The sequence below is a fragment of the Phyllostomus hastatus genome, unplaced genomic scaffold, assembly GCF_019186645.2.
Source record: "Phyllostomus hastatus isolate PE091 unplaced genomic scaffold, TTU_PhHast_1.1 phas_contig_150, whole genome shotgun sequence".
Taxonomy (NCBI): domain Eukaryota; kingdom Metazoa; phylum Chordata; class Mammalia; order Chiroptera; family Phyllostomidae; genus Phyllostomus; species Phyllostomus hastatus.
In genome coordinates, this window is record NW_025333611.1 from 21,337,158 (window position 1) to 21,357,309 (window position 20,152).

General features: G+C 43.2%; 1 protein-coding gene across 3 annotated transcripts in view; it reads left to right on the plus strand.

Annotated features, from left to right (window-relative positions):
• The window catches only part of HTR4 (5-hydroxytryptamine receptor 4), a 143,095-nt gene that overhangs the window by 93,737 nt on the left and 29,206 nt on the right, over positions 1-20,152 (plus strand). For all 3 annotated transcript variants that reach the window (XM_045826198.1, XM_045826183.1, XM_045826189.1), the window contains exons 6-7: positions 546-587; positions 3,337-3,905. In XM_045826198.1, the coding sequence (XP_045682154.1) occupies positions 546-587; positions 3,337-3,905 (611 nt within the window). The remainder of the gene's footprint in view (positions 1-545; positions 588-3,336; positions 3,906-20,152) is intronic.

The window sequence follows — 20,152 nt, forward strand, 5'->3', positions numbered from 1 at the left end:
CTCCAAGAGGTCTTCTTCCTGTTTCATGCTGAGAGTCTTTGAGATTTTCAGTGATCCCCAGAAATCATGTCATGTCAGTGGAAGCTTCTGGAGAATGAAGCGAGCCCTGAACCAAGAGTTGAGAGCTGAACCCTGAGCCCAGTCCTCTCATTGGCCCACCTCCTGCAGGGCTGTGATGAGCAGATCCATGGGTCCCCTGTGGAGAATGGTGTGTCCCAGGGGGCAGGAGAGTAGCATGGTAGCATGTGTCAGGCACTTACCGCCTTCTGTCTAGGTGATTATTAAGAGTCATCCAGCTCAGACATACTTTGTGATAGCGATCAAAAGCTAAGGTCTGGATTCATCACCAGGGATATATATTCCCTAAGGAAGTAGTCAGGCTGTCACTTTAAAGCTGATCCCAGGAAGATGTTGTGGCAGGAAGGGGAATGGAGAAGAGAGACTGAGAGCAAGCTCTGGCCCAGCAGAACCAGTGAGAGTAGGAACTGCCTCTTCTTCTCTTTACCCCATTCTCAGCCCCTAATCTTGCCTTGTTCTTTGTCCAGGAAAGGATACACAAACCAAGGCTGGGCGAGGATTTGCATGTGGTATGTCAGAACAAGAGTTCCCAGGGCCTCTGAGAGAATGCTGGGGACACGGGAGTGGAGAAGTAAAAGGGAACCCACACAAGGGACTGTATGGATCTTTTCTTGAATCCTATCCCTCTTCTTTCAAACTTTCAGTTGTATCGTTCTTGGGGGAAATGAAATTTAAGTTTCTAACAACCAGGAAATAGCAACCAACAAAGGTTGAACACTTACTGTGTGCTGAGTCCCATGAGAATTGAATCACTGTTGTTATGAACCTCACTCAGGCCTCCCGACAAGACTGTGAGGTAGATCCTATTATTGTCCTCAGGGAATGAGGATCAGAGGGTGAACTTATTAGCTAAGGCCATGTGGGGCAGGAGGGGTGGGGGCCGCATCTAAGCCCAAGCTTCCCGGGCTCCAGAGACTAAGCTCTTACTGTTTGTGTTAAACTTACTCCTTAATGGAGAGAACCTTTGGAAGCACAAACTTTTTTTAAAAAGATTTTATTTATTTATTTTTAGAGAGAGAAGGGAGGGAGATAGAGAGAGAGAGAGAAACATCAATGTGCAGTTGCTGGGGGTCATGGCCTGAAACCCAAGCATGTACCCTGACTGGGAATCGAACCTGTGACACTTTGGTTCACAGCCCGTGCTCAATCCACTGAGCTACGCCAGCCAGGGCTGGAAGCACAAACTTTTGAGGGCGCAGCATTTTTACCTTCTGATGTAGAATTTTTAAGGGAAATAACCTAAGGAATGTATGTCCATTTATGAGAATGAGAGGCATCTCCTGTTTACTTTGTGGAACCAGGGGATGGGGCAGCTCCTCACTGTCAACATGTCTAGTCTTTGCTTCATGGTGTTGTGACTGTATTTCAAAGTTTCCAATCATTTGCACATTGAGTCAGCCCAAAGGGAAGCTAGCAGAACCCACATGTTCAGAATACGTGGTAATTAGGTTCCATAAAGTTGCTGCAAACACTGAATTAGCAAATATTGAATCTTTACTCCTAGCAGAAATAGAGGGTTAGGCTCTTCCAAGTCTCTGGTCACAATATTTGCATCAACTAATCAATACATAATATATTCTGCTTGTAAGAGAGGCTCATGAAATATAAGATGACAAAGTTTGAAAATATAAAATAATAGAAAATGCAAACACTAACCAAAAGAAAGCTGATGTAGCTGTACTATTGTCAGTGATAAAATAAATGTAAGGCAAGTAACATTACTTGAGATAACGGGAGGCATTTCATGATGATAAAATGTCAATTCAATTAGAAAGATACACTGTAATTTTATAATATACTCTAAGACACCAAACTACTTCTGTATTTTAGTGCCATTTTGTCACACAGCTCCTTCAGCCAAGGGCTATTCCTAGAGGAGGCTGGTGACTAAGAGCTGTTCCCACACAGAGTTTAGAGTGGGGACAAAAGTCTTTCAATCCTTCCAAAGGGATCTAGTGTATCACAATGCAATGCAGTCAGTGTTATTCACTGTATTAACAGAGAAAGAAGGGAGACTCCACATGATAATCTCATTACTGCCAAAATGCATTGACAAAATTCAGTATCCATTTATTTTTTTAAAAAAACTCTCATCAAACTAAGACTCAGAAGAGAGCTTCCTCAAATAAATAGCATTGACCAAAAACTTACAAGTATCATACATAATAGGGAAATATTGAAAGTTCCCCTCCTAAAAGTGGGAACGTAACAGTGGTGTCTAATCTTACTGCTTTTTTTTTTAAATTATCCTGGAGGACTTGTCAAAGTTCAATAATGCAAGAAGAAAATGTTATTGATATTGAAAAGAAAGAAATGAAATTGTCATTATTGACAAATCACATGTGTGTGTATGGAGAAAATTCAAAAGAACTAGAGATGAAATATTAGTAACTAATTCAGCAAAGTTACTGGATACATAGCCAATATACAAAAAAAATTTCACTAAATTCTACAATCAGTGAGGATTAAGAATTTTAACATGGTACCATTTACAAGAGAATGAAATCTCAAGTACTTGGGAGTAAATCTAACAAAATATTTGTAAGACATTTACACAAAAATATGAAATATTACTGAAATAAATTTTAAAAGACTTCAGTAAAGGGCAAGGATTACCATGTTTGTGAACACGAAGACTTGGTATTGCAGAGCTATCAGTTTTCCGCAATGATTCTATCTTAACTCCAATCAGAATTCTAAAAGATTTTTTATAGCAGTTAATAAGCTATAAAGTTGACTCAGCTTCATCTGGAAAATGCTGAGATTATAAGAATAGCTAGAATAGATGTGAAGAAGAAGAGTCACCCTTCAAAGACATTTATTCCCAGGTGCGTTGTATGCAAGCAGACAGGTAGGAGGAGACAGGTGGAGCTCGACCCCGGGTTAGGTAGATAGAACAGAGTGATTTTGCCCCTATGTTATTTGTATTCTTCGCTGGGGCTTTCAGCCCCTTGTGGATAAACAAGCCCTCTGAGCCCTGGGATCTGATCACACTCCTTTTCTACCATCATGGTTCTGTCTAGGTGCTGTAGGCTGGGATGTAAAAAAGGAAGCTCTGCTGATAAACCTTTTTTCTTCCCTTTTCCTTTTATTCTTTCTTCCCTTTCATTCAATGTTCCCCTCCCTTCTTTCTACCTTCAATTTCTCCTTTTCTTTTCTTCTTTTTCCTTTTTCTTATGATTTTCCTCCTTCCCCTCCTTCTGTTTCCTCTTCACTTTTTTCTCCCCCTTCTCTCTCCCTCTCACCTCCACCTCTCAGATAGAAAAAAGAAAGTTCCACCAGAACTCCAACTCTACATACTGTATCTTCATGGTCAACAAGCCCTACGCCATCACCTGCTCCGTGGTAGCCTTCTACATCCCGTTCCTGCTCATGGTGCTGGCCTATTACCGCATCTATGTTACGGCCAAGGAGCACGCCCACCAGATCCAGATGTTACAGCGCGCAGGAGCGCCCTCGGAGGGCAGGCCCCAGCCGGCAGACCAGCACAGCACTCATCGCATGCGGACGGAGACCAAAGCTGCCAAGACCCTGTGCATCATCATGGGTTGCTTCTGCCTCTGCTGGGCCCCGTTCTTTGTCACCAATATCGTGGATCCGTTCATAGACTACACTGTCCCTGGGCAGGTGTGGACTGCTTTCCTTTGGCTCGGCTATATCAATTCTGGATTGAACCCCTTTCTCTACGCCTTCTTGAATAAGTCTTTTCGACGTGCCTTTCTCATCATCCTCTGCTGTGATGATGAGCGCTACCGAAGACCTTCCATTCTGGGCCAGACGGTCCCCTGTTCAACCACAACCATTAATGGGTCAACACATGTGCTAAGGTGAGTGCCTAGGGGCTTGGTGGATTTGGTTTACTGGCATGAGCAGAAAACTGGGCAACTGTCCAGTTTTCTGTTTCCAGAGGGGTTATTCTTGAAAACCGGTGCAGTGTTTGCAAAAATTAAAGAGACCCTACCATCTGGCCATGGAATAGAGCAGTGGATGAGTGCTCAGGCCGTGCGGGAGGCGGACCTACATTCAAATTCACTCTCCATAGTTCTGTGACCTCGGGCAAGTCATTTAACCACTGCGAACCTTAATTTTGTTTTTTTTTAAATTGAGATTATAATTACAATATCTACATTACAGGGTTTTTGTGAGGATCAAGTTAGCTAATGTATGTAGGGCACATGGTACAGAGCATGCCATCTGGTAAGCTCTTAGTAAATATCATCTACTATTATTTGTGGGTGCTATAGAGGGTAATGGTTAAAAGCACGGACTTTAAAGAAAAATAGACTTTATTTTGACTCTCAGTGCCACGACTAGCCATTTGTATAATCTTTCCTGGTTTTACTTCCCTCAACTATAGAAAAAATGGTAAAAATAATTATATCTCACTGGGGCTTTTGTACAATTAGAGATTGTATTGGGGCCTGACACACTGTAAACACTGTTAATACCACTAATGATGTCATTAATATTAGTGGGTATAGGAGTGATAGCACATTGCCTAACACCCAAAAATGACCATAAAATAACATGAGAAACTAAAATAAATACAATGAGACATATGCAACAATAATGCCACGTCAGAAAGGATCTAATGAGGTATGGACAGTCCCGAATGGGGATGTGTGAGTAAGAAAGAAGCTGATTGGGCTTCAGGCAAGTCAGGGAAGGCTTGACAGAACTACATTCTGTAGAAATTTGAGACTTGGAGGAGGAACCAAGGCAGCCTTTCCAGGGAGAGAGAACAGGATGAGGAAGGAAGTGAAATAACAAAGAATAGGGAAAGGTCACATGGTTTACCCAAGGGCACCTCAGTTGATGGAGGTGAGAGTGACTTTGGAGTTGAATGTTCAGTGATTAGTCACGATGCCTCTTTCCAGACCCTGAGAATTTCCTGGCTACCCCGGCCTGGAGTTGTTCTCAGCTGTGAAAAGCCATGTGTGATCAGCACATGCATCCTGTAGCTAAGATGAACTGCCAAGAGCAGTTTTTTTCTTCATCCTGAGAGGCACAGGCATTTCTAAAGAGCGGTTCCTTCTTTGAGACAAGCAGTTAATTTTCCCAATGATGACAGTAGTCAGCTGTTCTGGCAGCCGAAAACGGGGGCACTTTTCTTTTAGCATGTGGAGGAAAAGAAGAGGAAGAAACAGGGTTGCTATGAAATATAAACACCTTGCCCCAGGGGCTGATCAGAAGCACGGATTCCACTCTCTGTGGGCAGACGCGCAGCCAGAGCCTAGGGTGGTGTTAAGACTCTGGCTGGTGGAAGGGCCTCCAAGGATACTCCTAGAGGTTGACATTCTTAGAAATTACGCCTTGGCAAGTGCCCTGGAAAGGATCCAACTGTAAAATAAAATACGTGTGCAAGAGCTTCTGTGCAGGTGCCAGATAGTTTCTAGGTATTTGAGCTGGCAGTTGCCGGAGCCCATGCTGCAGAGGGTGCATTTGCTGAGCCATTTGTTTAGAACTGGGTGGCTTTTCCCATAGAAACAGTCATGGAAGGAGTTTAAGGGTTTCTAGGGCAGCCCAAGAAGCCCTGCTTTACTACTCTGTACGGTTTTATACCTCTGGCTTGTGGAGGTCTGCCGTGGGGTTGTAAAGCACAGATAGCCGTGTAGAGGGGGCTTATGGATACACTCTTCGTACCTCAGCCCCTACCTGTCCTCACAGGGTCATGAAGAGTGCAGGAAGTTGGGTGAGGTTCTGTTCTGTGGGGGTAAGGAGTCTTCTAAGAGTGGGGCAGCCTATCCAGAGAGAAGACTGCCTAGAACTTGAATCTGCTAGGGCGTAACCCTTGTCTAAAACAGGAGTCCTGCCTGCTGTATTCACTGCTGCGTACAATCTGTTGCCTAATGTATAGTAGGAACTTAAACTCTTGATGACTGAATTAACAAATCTACACAGTTAGTTCCTCATATCAACTGCATTAACACAATGTAAGAAAAATTTACATTTTTCTTTAAAAATCCCACAAACAGGGTATCACCCAATTCTGATGAACCCAAGGACCATAAAACCTAAACGATCCCAAGTAAAATAGGTTTTATCCTGCTATTCCTACCCCTAGCCTTTCTTTTTCTTGGCACTTAAATGCTTTAGACAATGGAATTCCTTGTTGAACTCCTGGAAGACCAAGTATTTCCCAACAGTAGACACTATGACTTTTGCTTATAAGCCACATAGTCCGCTGTCTGCAAAACAGTGGATGATCAAAAGATCAACACACTGTTGCTGATAAAATGTCTGCATGATTGTCTTCAGGCTAATGGAAGATGAAAACACTCAAAATTGAAAAGTATCTGGTTTTTAGGGGTTTCTTTTTCTGAGACTCTCAACAGTATAGAGGACTCAGTCTGCACCCTGGAATCACATCCGAGACAGCCAGCTTGGGGCAACACTCTGAAATTGTGGGGCCTATTCCTCTTAAGGTTTTTTTTTTGAAAGAGTGGAATTTCACTCTTCCAAGTTGAATTAAAAACAGGCCAGTCTGGGCCCAGTGGTTTAGAATGACAGATCTCCCAGGCTTGGTACTATCCTTTGGCCCTTGGGCTTAACAAAACATTTTTTCATTAGACAGCAAATGGGTACTCAATGAAATAAAGTACACTTTTGCAAGACATTCTTCTTAGAGGACCTCAATCACTCAGATGGCACTACTGGACACAGTGGCAAAGATGTGTGCCATCGTGATTGGTTGTCTCCTATTGGACACCTGTTCTCTTAGGGATATCCAACCCACAATCAAAATAGAAGTGAAGATACCGTTTGGTTTGCTGATGAAGTAGTTTATCTTGACACATAGGTGGCATAGCCTTTTAAAAATAGATTCCAAACATGAATTATTGTCATATGAATATTTCTTGGGGTGGTTTTAATGTGCATGCACATGTGTGTTGAGAGAGGCCGAACGCCAGCATGCGGACAGTGGGTTCTAAGAGGTTCATCGTGTGTGTGAACTGATCCGTCGTGAATTTGGAGCCAACTTCTCCTCCTTGTCACATTCTTCACTTGGTCCCAGAGTGGTTTGCCTCATGCAGCATCTCCTTAGTCACATGGGAGTCACTTCTCCCACTCTAGGAAACACAGACGAAATGTAATGGCAGAGAAGAGAGGAAAGAACCTAGTGAGAAAACATTGGCTCCTTTTCTGATCAAGTCAAGAATAAAACGAGGATATCTTGTCGCCTGTACTGTTCAATGTTGTACATGCAACATCCAAAATTATGGAAAAAAGAAATATGAGGTATAAAAGCTGGGGGGAAAAGGAGCAAATTTGCTATTATATAAAAACAATAGAGTCAGGAAAATCCTCTGTAAACTGGGAAAACTGAGATATTTCTCAAGGAAGCCCAAACATTATTAGATACTAGACTCCTACGTACTAGAATTAACCAATTAGAATGGGAATTAGAAAAAAAACACTACCATCCACAGAAACAATGAAGTTACTTTATAAATGTAAAGGAAAAGTGTAATGCCTTCATTGAAAGAGATTTTAAAACTTTCCTGAAGAAGAGCAAGGGTTTCCCTAAGGGTTTGCTGTGAACCCAGATGAGATAACTGTAAATTCCAAATTTTCTTTTGGAGTTACAGGAGACTCATCTGAAGTCCAGGTGTGCAGAGTCTGGGACTTGATTTATTAGAATCTGAGGCTTGATTCACAGTAACCATGTACTGGACATTTAACATGCCAGACACTGTGTATAAGCTGGTAAAATGAGAGGTCGTGCCTCACTGAAGTCCAACTGAGGAAAGAAACTCGTAAGCAGATACTCACAGTACAGCAGGTATCATTGGGGTTGTGCACAGGTTTACCAAAGGGATTGCCACTTGACCAACAGTTTCCTTCTCATCACTGATGATGGTCATCCAGTCTCTACTCCTGGTCCTGCAGTGAGTGAATCTTACCACTGGATGAGCCTGCTCAGTGGTTGGGCAGCTCTAGAAATGAAGAGTCTTCCTTATGTTGAGTTGAAGTCTCCATTGCTATGACGTTTTCTGACCAGCAAGAGAAAGCCAAGCTACATCTTCTTTATTGAAGTGGCCCTTTCTGTGTATTTTAGTTATATGTCCCTTCTGAAGCTTTTCTTTTATAGTCAGAGAGTCCCAATTTCTTCCATTATCTTCCATGCAATATTGTTGATGGTTTGAAGAACATAATCATGTCTCCCTCCTTATAGCCTTTGTTTTTATTTTTCTTGATCATTTTTCTTTTAAGTATGGTCAGCAGACCACTCACGTTAGAATCACCTGGGAATTTAGTAAAAACAGAGAATCTTGGGTGGCATTCACTGAATTGTGACAAATTAGGGAAAGTGACATTGTTACCAAGTGACTCTTTTGCATAGTGTCTTAGAGAACCACAGTTGTAGACTTTCATAAATTGGAACAGTCCAGTGTTTGCTAGCATTGATTTTGCTTCAAGGTCGAGAAATATTATAATTCTTGATTCTTTTAAATTTTTTAATTGACTTGAGAAAAAGAAAGAGGAAGGGAGAGAGAGGGGAAAGGAAGGAAGGAGAGAGGGAAGGAAGGAAGGGGGAGAGAGAGAGGGGGAGGAGAGAGAGAGAGGGTGAGAGAGAGAGAGAGAGAGGGAGAGAGAGAGAGAGAGAAAGAGGGGGAGAGAGAGAGGGAGAAAGAGAGAGAAAGAGGGAGAGAAAGAGAGAGACCGCTTTCTTGTTCCACTTACCTATGCATTCATTGGTTGCTTCTTATATGTGCCTTGACTGGAGATTGAACCCACAACCTTGGTTTATCAGGACCATGTTCGAACCTACTGAGCTACTCCACCAGGGCAATTCTTAGATTCTTTTAGACTCTCTTAAAGATAATGATTTTGTCTGATATTAACAAGTAAAATATGGGAGACATTTCCTTTAGAAGCTTGCCTTGGCTCAGTCATTCTTCGAGCCAAGGGACTCTCCTCATTTGGGAGGCATAGTGCAACTGTGTAGACTATGACCACGTAGTCACATGGGTGACAGGTGCCAGGAGCAAGACGTATCGATTTCATTCTGGGGTTCTTTGTTTATTAGATAAATGCCCGACTTGTTCACTGCTGCATCCTCACAGCCTAGTAAAGTACCAAGAACATTGGGAGGCTTGACAAGGGAATGGAGGAATGATTCTGTCCCTTCTCTCCTGACCTAGGCTTTCCTCTGTTTCACTGTCTCCCAGAACATTTGCCCAGATGATCCGAGGCAGAGTAGGGACTAGCGTGCTGACAGTAACCTCAGAACAGAGATTCTCTCTACATAAAATCTGCTGACGATTCCAGTTTTGGGCTTTTGGATAAATAATCCCTGTCCTGCCCATCTTTCTATCTCATTGTAAAAATCAAAGGAGATAATGGATATGAAGTTGCTTTGCTAACTGCAAAGTTCTGTCCTCGTGAGAGAGATAATTATGTCGCAATACAAACTATTTGTGAGTCAGGTAACACAAGCAGAGACCGGACACCAGCTTTAGCTTTGGGGATGCATTTCCCTCGTGCTAGCTTTAGGTCTCTTCCCTGGTTCCCCAAGTTTAGACCCTGCTCAAATCTAGGGCACTCACCCAGTTCCTGAGAAGGCTGGGAACTTGTGTAAGCACTTCCCAAAGAACTTTTGTCTGTCTGACTTGGCTCTTAGCTGCTACCCTCCATTACCCACTGATAAGCAGGTTTTCCATGGGCTTGGAGACCCCTAGAGCACTGCTATCCAATAGGGTAACCACTAACTATATTCCAAGTGCTCAGTAGCCACATGCGAGTGGCCACTGGATTAGAGAGCACAAATGTGGAATATTTCCATCATTATAAAAAGTTCTATTGGACAAAACAGCTCTAGAGCTATCTGAGCCTTCTTTTGGAAGAAGGTAGTTTGTGCTTTTCCTTAGGCTTACTAACTCTTCTCAACCAAACCTCAGTAATAGATGAACCGATTCTAGCGGATACGCTACGTAAGAAAGTCTTTGATGTTTCTGTGCATGAGATGAGTATATGGAATCAGGAGAGGAGGAAATACGAGGATAGAGAAAATTGAAAGTGAGAAAGAGGCAAAGAGAATAACATTTACACACACACACACACACACACACACACACACCCCACACACACACCACACACACACAAAGCAGAAGTATTTTTCCTTTTATGTTACAATGATCAGAATTTATGGTTGTATTTATTTTTTTTTCTTGTTTTTTATCTGCCTCCCCAGTCAGACTGTGAATAATAAGGACTGGTAACATATTCATTTCATTCTCAAAAGTTTCCCTAGGATGTGGCACGTTGCCCAATGAATATGTTTGTCGAATGAATGAGTAGATGCTTCTCCCAGACCGTATTGTTCACCTGGACTGTGTATACTCAAATAAGTTTTCACCAGTTTTAAAAATACATTCATTCCATAACTGGAATAGTCCTTTTTTTCCCACTGTGACACCACTTGCCAATTTCTAATCTCAACACACCAGAATTCCCCTTTTAAAAAAAATGTTTGCACACTGTGGATTGGAAGCTTACCCATCGATGAGGAAATAATTTAGGTTTTATTTACTTTGGATCCTGCTAATGTTGGAAATTTGTTTGACATTTAAAAGACATTTTTTGGCCTTTACCTTGAACTTTGGAGGTTACAGTTGGATTCAACATTTACCTCATTGTCTTGAGCCAAAGCAGACTTAATCTGGGTGAATCAAAGATAGATGAGAATGACCTTGACCTATTGCTCCCAGCCTCCTCCGGGGCTGGTAACATAATTTGCAGGCCCAACGTAAAATGAAAATGTGGGGCCTTATTTGTTCAAAAGTCAGGAAAAAATTGCCATGAACGTACTAAAATGTAAAGTCTTTTTCTTTCATTGGCAGTCTTTCTCTCAACCTGTCATGCTGGATTTATTTTCTCTAGTAGAAAAGTAAAATACCATTTTAAATTCTTAGCATAAAATGTATCATTCATCTTTATATTGTGCAATGTCAGTTTCAAATGCAAACATCAGAGTATTAGACTTTGTGTGGAATCACCAAAATTGTACAAGCTACATAAACTGTATTTTGCAGTCGAGACATGCTTGTGTATTTTGTGTTCATCAGACAGTGAAAAAAACCAACGCGGTTTTTTATTGAACTTTTTGATAGACACACATCCAACTACCTTAAGATTGTGGATAAGTGCAGAAGGACTTAAAGCGAAAGGGATCATGGTTTGCTCCCTTGTCCTTGCTTTCTGTGCTGGTGTTTTCAGCGCAAGTGCTTGGCTAATACGGGGAAGCAACACGAGCGAGGGAAGACTCGACAGGGCCCCTTGGTGGCTCCCACCTCTTAGAACAGCGCTGCTTTCTTCTTGTATTTGGCAAATTCGGGTTCAAATGGAAAATGGGGCCGCCCAGGGCTGTCAGCATCCCCAGTTACCAAGTCACAGATGCACTGGTTTGAACCGTGAGCACACAGTTCTGGTGGAGCCCTGGTATTCAGCAAGACTCAAAGGGATTACAAGGTAAACATGTTACAGAAGCTGCCGAGTTCAAAGATAGAGTTAGGAAGAATTTCAAGATGGCGATGAGCAGAGCGTTAAACCAGGCTGTGGGGTCCTGGGTGATTGCACTGGCCACACGCCCATGAAACCGGTTCTGTCTCCAGTCCTGCCCCAGTGCCAGCCTGAGGCAGCCTCCCAGAAAACCTTGTTCTGGCTGAGATCACACCAGGAATATAGCGGGAATAACCATATCAGGAGATCTCCCCATGCCTCACCCAACATTCAGGATTAGAGAAGTCTGTGCTATTTGCAGCACGTGTCTGCAAAAGTTTGGTAATCCAGTGGCTTCAGCTGCCTTCCAGGTTGCCCACTTCTGGGCTAAAGTGCCGAGGCCCAAACGCTATCCCCTGTCCTGAGACACGTTGTTAAGAAAAGTTCTTGCCCTGGCTGGTGTGGCTCAGTTGGCTGGGTGTCACCCACAAACTGAAGGGTCATGGACTCATTTCCAGTCAGGGCACATGCCTGGGGTGTGGGTTCTGTCCCCAGATGGGGTGCCTGTGAAGAGCAACGGATCCATGCTCCTCTCTCACATCCATGTTTCTGTCCTTCTCTTTCTCTTTCCCTTCCCCTCTCTTTAAAATTGATAAACGTGTCCTCAAGGGAAGATAAAAAAATAAAAAGAAAAGTTGCTGCTCTGACTTAGGAAAGGTGAACGTTGGTGCGCTACCAAAGGGACATCCTGCCCCATGTGGCCTAATGGCTGTGAGTGCTAGAGTCTGGCACACCTGGGTTTCCATCCTAAGATCTGTTCTTTACTATTGATGCAACATTTAGCATATGCCCAAACATCTCTGGGTCTCTGTTTCCTCATCTGTAAAATAGCAATAATAGTAAAACCTACTCCTAGGGATTTTGGTAGAGTTAAATATGACACAGTGTATGTGTAGAGCTGAGCCCAGCGCCTGTTACCCAGAAAGCGCTCAATGAATGGAAGCCACTATCATTGCTGTTAATGTAATTGTATATATAGCATTGTTCCTATCTCGGTTAAACAACCTTCTCCAGTTATTTACTAGGCTTCCTGATAAGCATTTCTTAAGAAATGAGTCAGTAGAAGTCTCTGTGTTCTACTCACGGCTCCTTAAACAAAGAATGATGAGCTCCCTCTGCTAGAAGAAAAGCCAGAAGTGAACTAAATTAAATTAATCACACTGTGTATAAATAATTGTTGAAACAACATGAGACAACATTTGTTTCCTGGGTACATCATGCCCTGTGCTGAACAGTTGAATTGAGACTATTATTTGGAATGTGCCTTCTGGCTTTTACGTTACCTGTAGGCATTTGTTTGACCCAGCATAAAACATGCGAACTGTGTCCAACAAGTTGGGTCTTTTCTCTGTGTAATTCCCCCCTTCGGTTCTTCAAGGGCACCTGTGACTAGGGTGTTAGGGTTCTGCCCAGCAGCCCCCTGAGATCAGTGCCCACAGGAGGGAAGGACTGTGTGTGGCACCCTGCAGGATAAGCCTGCAAACAACGCTCAGCTCAGAGATGCCCAAGGTGGTTTATCCGAGGTCCAGAATGGGGACAGTGTGGTGTGGTGCTCTAGCCCTTGACCTTGGCTGCACACTAGAGTCACCTGGGAGTTCTTAAGCAACACCTGAGCCTGGGTTCCACTTGTAGAGATTCTATTCTAGTTGGTCCAGGTGGGGACCCAAAATGCACATTTTTAGGAGCTCTGATGGGCATCTGGATTGGGAACCACTGGGGCTGTGGAAACAGCAGGAGGCTTCTCTTCTCATTGCTTACCAATCACCAAGCAGCCATTGTCTCTCTCCATACCGATAAGGTGAGGGGATTCAAATAGAAAATAAAGTTTAGGCCTAGCTCCGCCGGTTAAACAACTGAGATAGTGTGGATTTAGACCAGTAGTTTTTTTCTCTCTCTCTCTTTTAAAAGTGATTTGTCTCCAAAATCACTCTGCATTTCTAAATTTTTTAAAATTTATTTTTCAATAACAGTTGACATACAGTATTATATTAGTTTCAGGTGCACAATGTAGTGATTAGACATTTATATACTTTATGAAGTAATAAATCTATTACCCACCCATCTGACACTATACATAGTTATTATATTATTGAATATATAGGGATTAAAAACATAGGGATGTTTTTAATCGAGGGCTGTTTTGTTTACCGGGGCACATTTTGCAATGTCTGGAGGCATTTTTGGTTGTCACAAGCGGTGGGTGCTACCGGCAGCCAGCGATAGAGGTCAGAGATGCTGCTGAAATATGACAGTGCACATACAGTGCCGCCACCACCCCCAACGAAATAGTGCTGAGGTTGAAGAACCCTGCTTTAAACTAATCCTCTGGGCTTCCCAACAAAGCACCTTCTCTCTTCTTCACACAATGCCAGGAGGTGTAAATGCTTCTATCTGCCCACTCCAGGGCAGCCCCTGCACCACGTGGACCCTCTTAATCCACATCCATTCCCAAAACAAGACGAGGGGAGGGAAACCCTGGAGAAGGCGACTGGTGGAGTTTCTGGGAGGAAGGGCCCCGAGTTTCTGTGGTTGTAGTGCCCGTAACCTTGCAGATAAGCCCTTCCCACAAGGCGGGCTCCATGAGCTTGTTCTCTCACAGCGTGTACTTGGCAGAGACACAGCCCTCCCGATTTAGTCGGAGCAGCTGTTCAGGAAGGAATCGCCTCCAAAGCACACTCAGAGCCACCAGAAAACCACTCCCCCGTGTAACCGAGAGTGCAGTCTGCAGCCGTCCCCGGTGGAACTGCGTGGGTCCCTGGCCCGGAGCAGGTGCGGGCCAACAACAGTGTGCTCAGAAGAGGGTCAACACCATGGTTTTCTTGGTGGGATTCATGACATATGAAGAACAGTGTAAGGAAATTAGAGCTTAAAGAAGATCCAGGTCATTGGCACTGTTTTAATACACATCTAAGGGCTGTTATGGGAAAGAGGGACTCAACTTGTTCTGCATGGTCTCAAGAAAGAGAAGTGGGATCAGAGGATAGAAGTTTTAAGAATACGTGTTTTAGTGCACAATGGAATACATACTGAAACTCTAGTACGCAATAGAGATTTTAGTACACAGCTGTCTTACTAGGCAATTCTTACTAAAGGAGAAGGAGAAAGTTGGAAGACCACCTGTCACTTAGAAGTGTTGACTGGCCATCAGTCACCATGGTCATTGATGGATCATTAGTCAGTGTTGCTGAGGAAGGGCTGGGAGGGTGAAGACGTTCTCAGACCCTCCCATTGTGATTGTGTGAGTGGCAGAACCATGGGAGTCCTTCTCCAGTGCAGACAAACATGAGGGAGGGCAGCACCTGCTTCAGCCTGCAAAACATTTTGTTCAGTGTTATGGCTAAAAGCATAGCACTGAGTGTTTGATGGACTTCGGTTGGATTTCAGGTCCTGCCACTTTGAAACTGTGTGATCCTGGGCAAGTTTGTTGACCTCTCAGTGCCTTGGTTTCTTCCTGTGCCAAATGGAAGCAAAGGTGGTTTTTGCCTCATGAGAGTGTTTGAGGGTTGTGTGAGGTATTGTGCATACAGAGCATGGGACACATAAGTTATTGACAAACTGCATTCTCATTATCCTCGTCATCATCATCCTTCTTGGCAAAATCTCAGGAACACGAGTTAATAAGGGAGGCTCCTATTTCTGGAACTCTGGTTCACTGTCAGACCACATGGTCTGAAGGGAAATGGTTTGGTGTCAAAATCCCTATAATATCCTCCTGAGAAGGGACAAGATAGTTCCTGAGCAGTAAGTTCACAAGAAGAAGGGACAGTTCAGTTGCAGGGATGGAGGAACTCGGGAGAAGGAGCGATGCAGAAAGGCCCAGCTGCCGGCTGCCTTACTAGACACGCTGGGAGACCATCTTCGACCCCTGAGCGAGGAAAACCAACGAGTGGCTGCTGGTCACATAAACAAACCGACCGAGGGGGCTCTGTTCGCCCAAAGAGCTGAGAACTTGGTCTTCGCAAAATGATTACAGAACCGTCTTTTCTCATTTCCATGCCTATTGCAGGTTATTTTTAACAAGATTCTTAGAAATATTTCACAGTTAGAATTGTTCTTGGAGGGCTTTATGTTCTCTAAGAAATGAGTGAATCTATATTTTGATAAATCTAACAGATACACAGGGTGGGCAGAAGTAGGTTTGCGGTTGTGTACACAAAACACGGAGTTTATTCTTGCACTATTGTTTATTGTATTTTTTTCCATATGGACAACTATAAACCCACTTTTGTTCCATCCTGTATTTAGTTCCTGCTTATGTTCCTTTTGTCTTTTTAAGACTTCTATTTCCTTTGCTGGCTGGTATAGTGAAATTTCTCTCTCTATTTGTGCATTAGCATTGCCTGCTTTAAGTTTCTGAGTTTGGGGAAAGGAGTATGTGTGTGAACACATACATATACATACATATGTACACACATATGTACATATATATGTGCTTGTCCAGTAAAATAATTAGTTGCTTTAGGAGTAATTAGGCTTTAGTTTTCTGGCCCAAACATCACCATCTTCACCTTCACCATCATCATCTTAGAATCTACCATTTACTGAGCATTGATTTGTACACCAGGCATGGATCTCAGAGCATTACATGTGTTGTCGCACTGAATCCTTCATAGACTCTCTGGGGCAGGTGTTATTATTCTCATTTTACCAATGAGGAAACTGAGACTTGGAGAGATTAAATAACTTGGGCAGTGTTCTACAGTAGTGAATGGTAGGGCCAGGATTCTAATAAATGTTCATCTTAGGTCAAAGACCTTGCTGTTAACTATGAAACCACACCCCTTGCTAGTTAACAGAAGACTCTTGAAAGGATGCAGAACGTTCAATTCTCAGGCACAGGAAGGGCTTCAGGAGTGACCTGGTCAGATATTCCAACCAATGCCATGATCTCTTCTACAACTTATCCGGTAGGTAGCTGTCTATCTCTTTTCCCAAAGAGGGGTAGCTCATCATTATTATCCAAGGCAAGACACTCTTTTGTTTGAATAGCCAGAGTTGTTGCAAAGTTTGGTCAGATTTTACTTGCCTGCATCTTAGCCTCATTAAAGTTCAGTTTTATAGCTGAAGGTGATAACAGAGCTCCAGCAGTCCAGTGGTTTTTAAACATTTTTTTCCAGTGTGGAAATCTTTTGTTCCAATAGACTTTTCCTTGGAACTGTGAACAACAAAACTACAAGTGCACTGATCAAAACAAATGTTCACATGGGGGTGTGTGCACAGAATCACAACCACCAACCCAACCCTGCCAGTGTTTCATATAGCTCTTCCAGGAAGTCATTCATTAAAGTCTTGTTTAGAATAACCTGAAGAGACTGCTGAATCCAATGTGTTACAGACAAGAAAATTGAGCCCCAGAGACTCAAGATCTTGCTGGTATATCAGCAAAAGTACAAAGATCAGTATCCAAGTCTTGGAATTTCTAGCCCCAGCCTAACTTATTCATTCATCTATTAGCTTTGATGGCATGCTGAATATGGCGTCCAGGCCCTGTTCTAGGCAGTGGGGATATAGCAGCACTCTAGACAGGCAAGATTCCTACCATGGAAGAGTGCACAGTTGAGATTTTACCATGTCACTTATTTCTGGTGGTTCGAGATCTGCCTTTGGACCCCCCGCACCCTCACCCACATGTACTCACACCGCCCTGGACAGCTTCTGCATTCAGCCCGGTTCGTCCATGGCTTTCCAAAAGACTGGACCCTAGGACTGTCCTCAAGGCTGTTCACGTGCTCGGTGATTGTCAGGTGACTTTCCTAGACAGGCTCGCAAATCACAATTTTTTTCTACCTCTGATTTTCTTCTGAGACTAGGTGTATAATATAACCACAGAGAGAAACTTTTTTTCATGTATCATTCAAGAGTATGGAAAGGCCATTTGGGCACATAAGACCTGAAACTGTAAATGCTACCTGGAATGAGTTGCAATACAATAAACTTGAACAATATAGTGTGACTTGCAGTGGGCAGATAGTGAAGGGTGTATGAGTCCTTCTTGCTTGACCCAATCTGGTTTTCCAGCTCCTTTCCTTCAACGCTCCCCCAACCTGACTCCCTAGGCAATACACATGCAAGATGGACCCATTTTTCTCGAGGAACTAGTGAATTCTCCTGCCTCAGGATCATTGTTTCTGCTGCCTCAAATGTTCTCTCTGACTGTCCTGCCTGGTCTGAGCCTACTCACTCCTCTAGGCATGGTTTCAGTACAAGCCCTCTGAAAGTTCCTGCCCCACCCCCTTAGTCTTCGAGTAATAACAACCACTCCTCCTTGGGGCTCTCTTACCACCTGCTTCTCCTTCTCTTGGAAGATCAGCGGATTCTGTGGGATCTTAAGGACTTTTACACACCTGACACACTCTCCTCCCATCTAGGCAGCTTCTTAAGAGCAGAACTGGTTTCTGCCTGCTGAGTCCAGGAGTCGGAGGTGCCTGTTTGGGGACGGTGCCCACTCCGTGGTGCTGATGCAGTGAGACTCTGAGTTGGATGGCCTGGTTCAGACCGTGGCTCAACCTCTCCCTAGATGTTGGGCCTGGGCTTACTAAGCCTCATTCCATTTAACTAGAGCCTGCAAATAATAAAGCTATGGTATAGGACTGTTGTGAAAATCCTATGAGATAAGCCAAAACTCAATAAATGTCGGCTGTTTTTATTACAGATCCATGCCTTTAAGGCATTTTCTCCTAGATACTTTTAGGTTCTGTCATAATAGAAATACTTTGTTGAGAAAAAGCACGCAGTCTGATACCCTGAGACTCGAAGTTCCAATCTTTTGTCATTTAGGACTTGTGGTAAGGAATTGGGAAAAATCTCACAAGGAGGTTGGCTTGGCCTTAGTTACATGTGCATGTGGAGCCGTAGGGAAGCAGGTGCATGGGGATTAGAATAAGCCATACCCACTGGTTTGATCTTGTACTTTGGTTTGGTTAAAACATGGACATAGCTGAGGCTCATGATGGAATTAAGGAGCCCTGGGAATACATTTTGTCCCAGGGCCGCAAGGTTAGGTGTTCTAAACTGCACAGACACAGCTTTTGGGGGGTCCTTTCTGCAAGTAGCACAAAATAGCAGAAAGAGCTCTGGCCCACAATCCCAGAGCTTCCACCCAGTGCACGCGTGGCTTCCTGTGCTCGCTGAGGCATGCTCTCAGCAATTCAGTTTTCCCATCGTCTGACAGGGGCTGTTGTCACCTGCTTGCTCCTTGCACGATTTTTTACCAGTTCAGCATTCTATCCGTACAATTTCTGATTTACTATTTGTCTTTAAATGCATTTTTACTCGTAAAGGAAATTATATCATGATCTTAACTGAAAAACCATGTAGAGACAGATGATTTAAAAATAGATGCAATGGAAACAAAAAATATTATTTGTATACATTATTATTAAGATTTAACTTGATCTGATTGCTTGCCAAAGGCTCAGAGTCTGAGGCCTGCTCCATTTGTTAGCTACGACAGCCTTGGAAAAGCCACAGTGGGACCAAACTGAGTCTTTCCCTTTAAAATAAGCAGACAGATCACCTTGCGAAGGTATATAAATGTCTGACTACTGTTTTACAGCTGGAACTAGCACTGTATGTCAACTATAACTGAAAGATAAATTTTAAAAAACAATCTCAAAAAGATTTAATAACAAAAGAGCAAAAGAAATAGTGAATTCCTTTACTGAGATTCAGATTATTCAACGTTGAGCCCATTGGTTGGTAAATCACCCATGGAACACATCCCATGCTTGGGAAATACTGGGTCTTCCAGAGTCAGTATTCTATTCCAGTTGACAGTGAATCTAAAGTCGAATAAAGATACTGACCTGAGGCATTGCCTTTTGAGTAAGGTAACTTACTACTGATAACTTAGTGTGTGCTCACTGTTTACAGGCAATTTGATTAATTTATATCAGCTCATTGTACCCAAACATTCCATTTTTTTCACCACATAAAGAATACCTAAAATATATTGCTTATGCATTTTACATTTTTTGCTTTCTCATATTCATGATTCGTCAATGGGTCTTTTCTCATTTCTTCATCAATGTCATGAAAACCAGTACATACCCCCTCTTCCACTTTGTTAAACTGCGTGCATTTCCATGATTTCATTCTGATCCCTTGCGGAGCATCACTGAGAGCCTCATACTGCCAGCTCTGGCCTTTCCCACTCCTGTATTTTCTCTTTGCTGCCCACCAGGAGTCTCAGGGTCTAAGCTCTGCCTCGGGGATGAGTAGAGTACCTGGATGTTCACCTATTCATGGAACATCATCCCCTCATGGGCAGAAGAATCACCTGAGAACACCTTATAAAAATGCAAATGTCTGCTCTTCCTACTTCACCTCTGCTCTCTCAGCCAGCTGTCAGAGGTCTGGTGTGGATCCCGGGAATCTGTGTTCATTGCAGCTGCCCACGATAATTCTGGTGCACATAGTCTCTGGGCCACTCTGTGAAAGATGACTTAACAGCCAGAGTTTCTTTCCCTCCAACTCCTTCTCATCCTCGGCCAACTCCTCCCCCTCCTCCTCCTCCTTCCTCTTCTGGAACACGGAAGTTAGATAGTGATAAGTTGATTCCCTCAACTGTTAG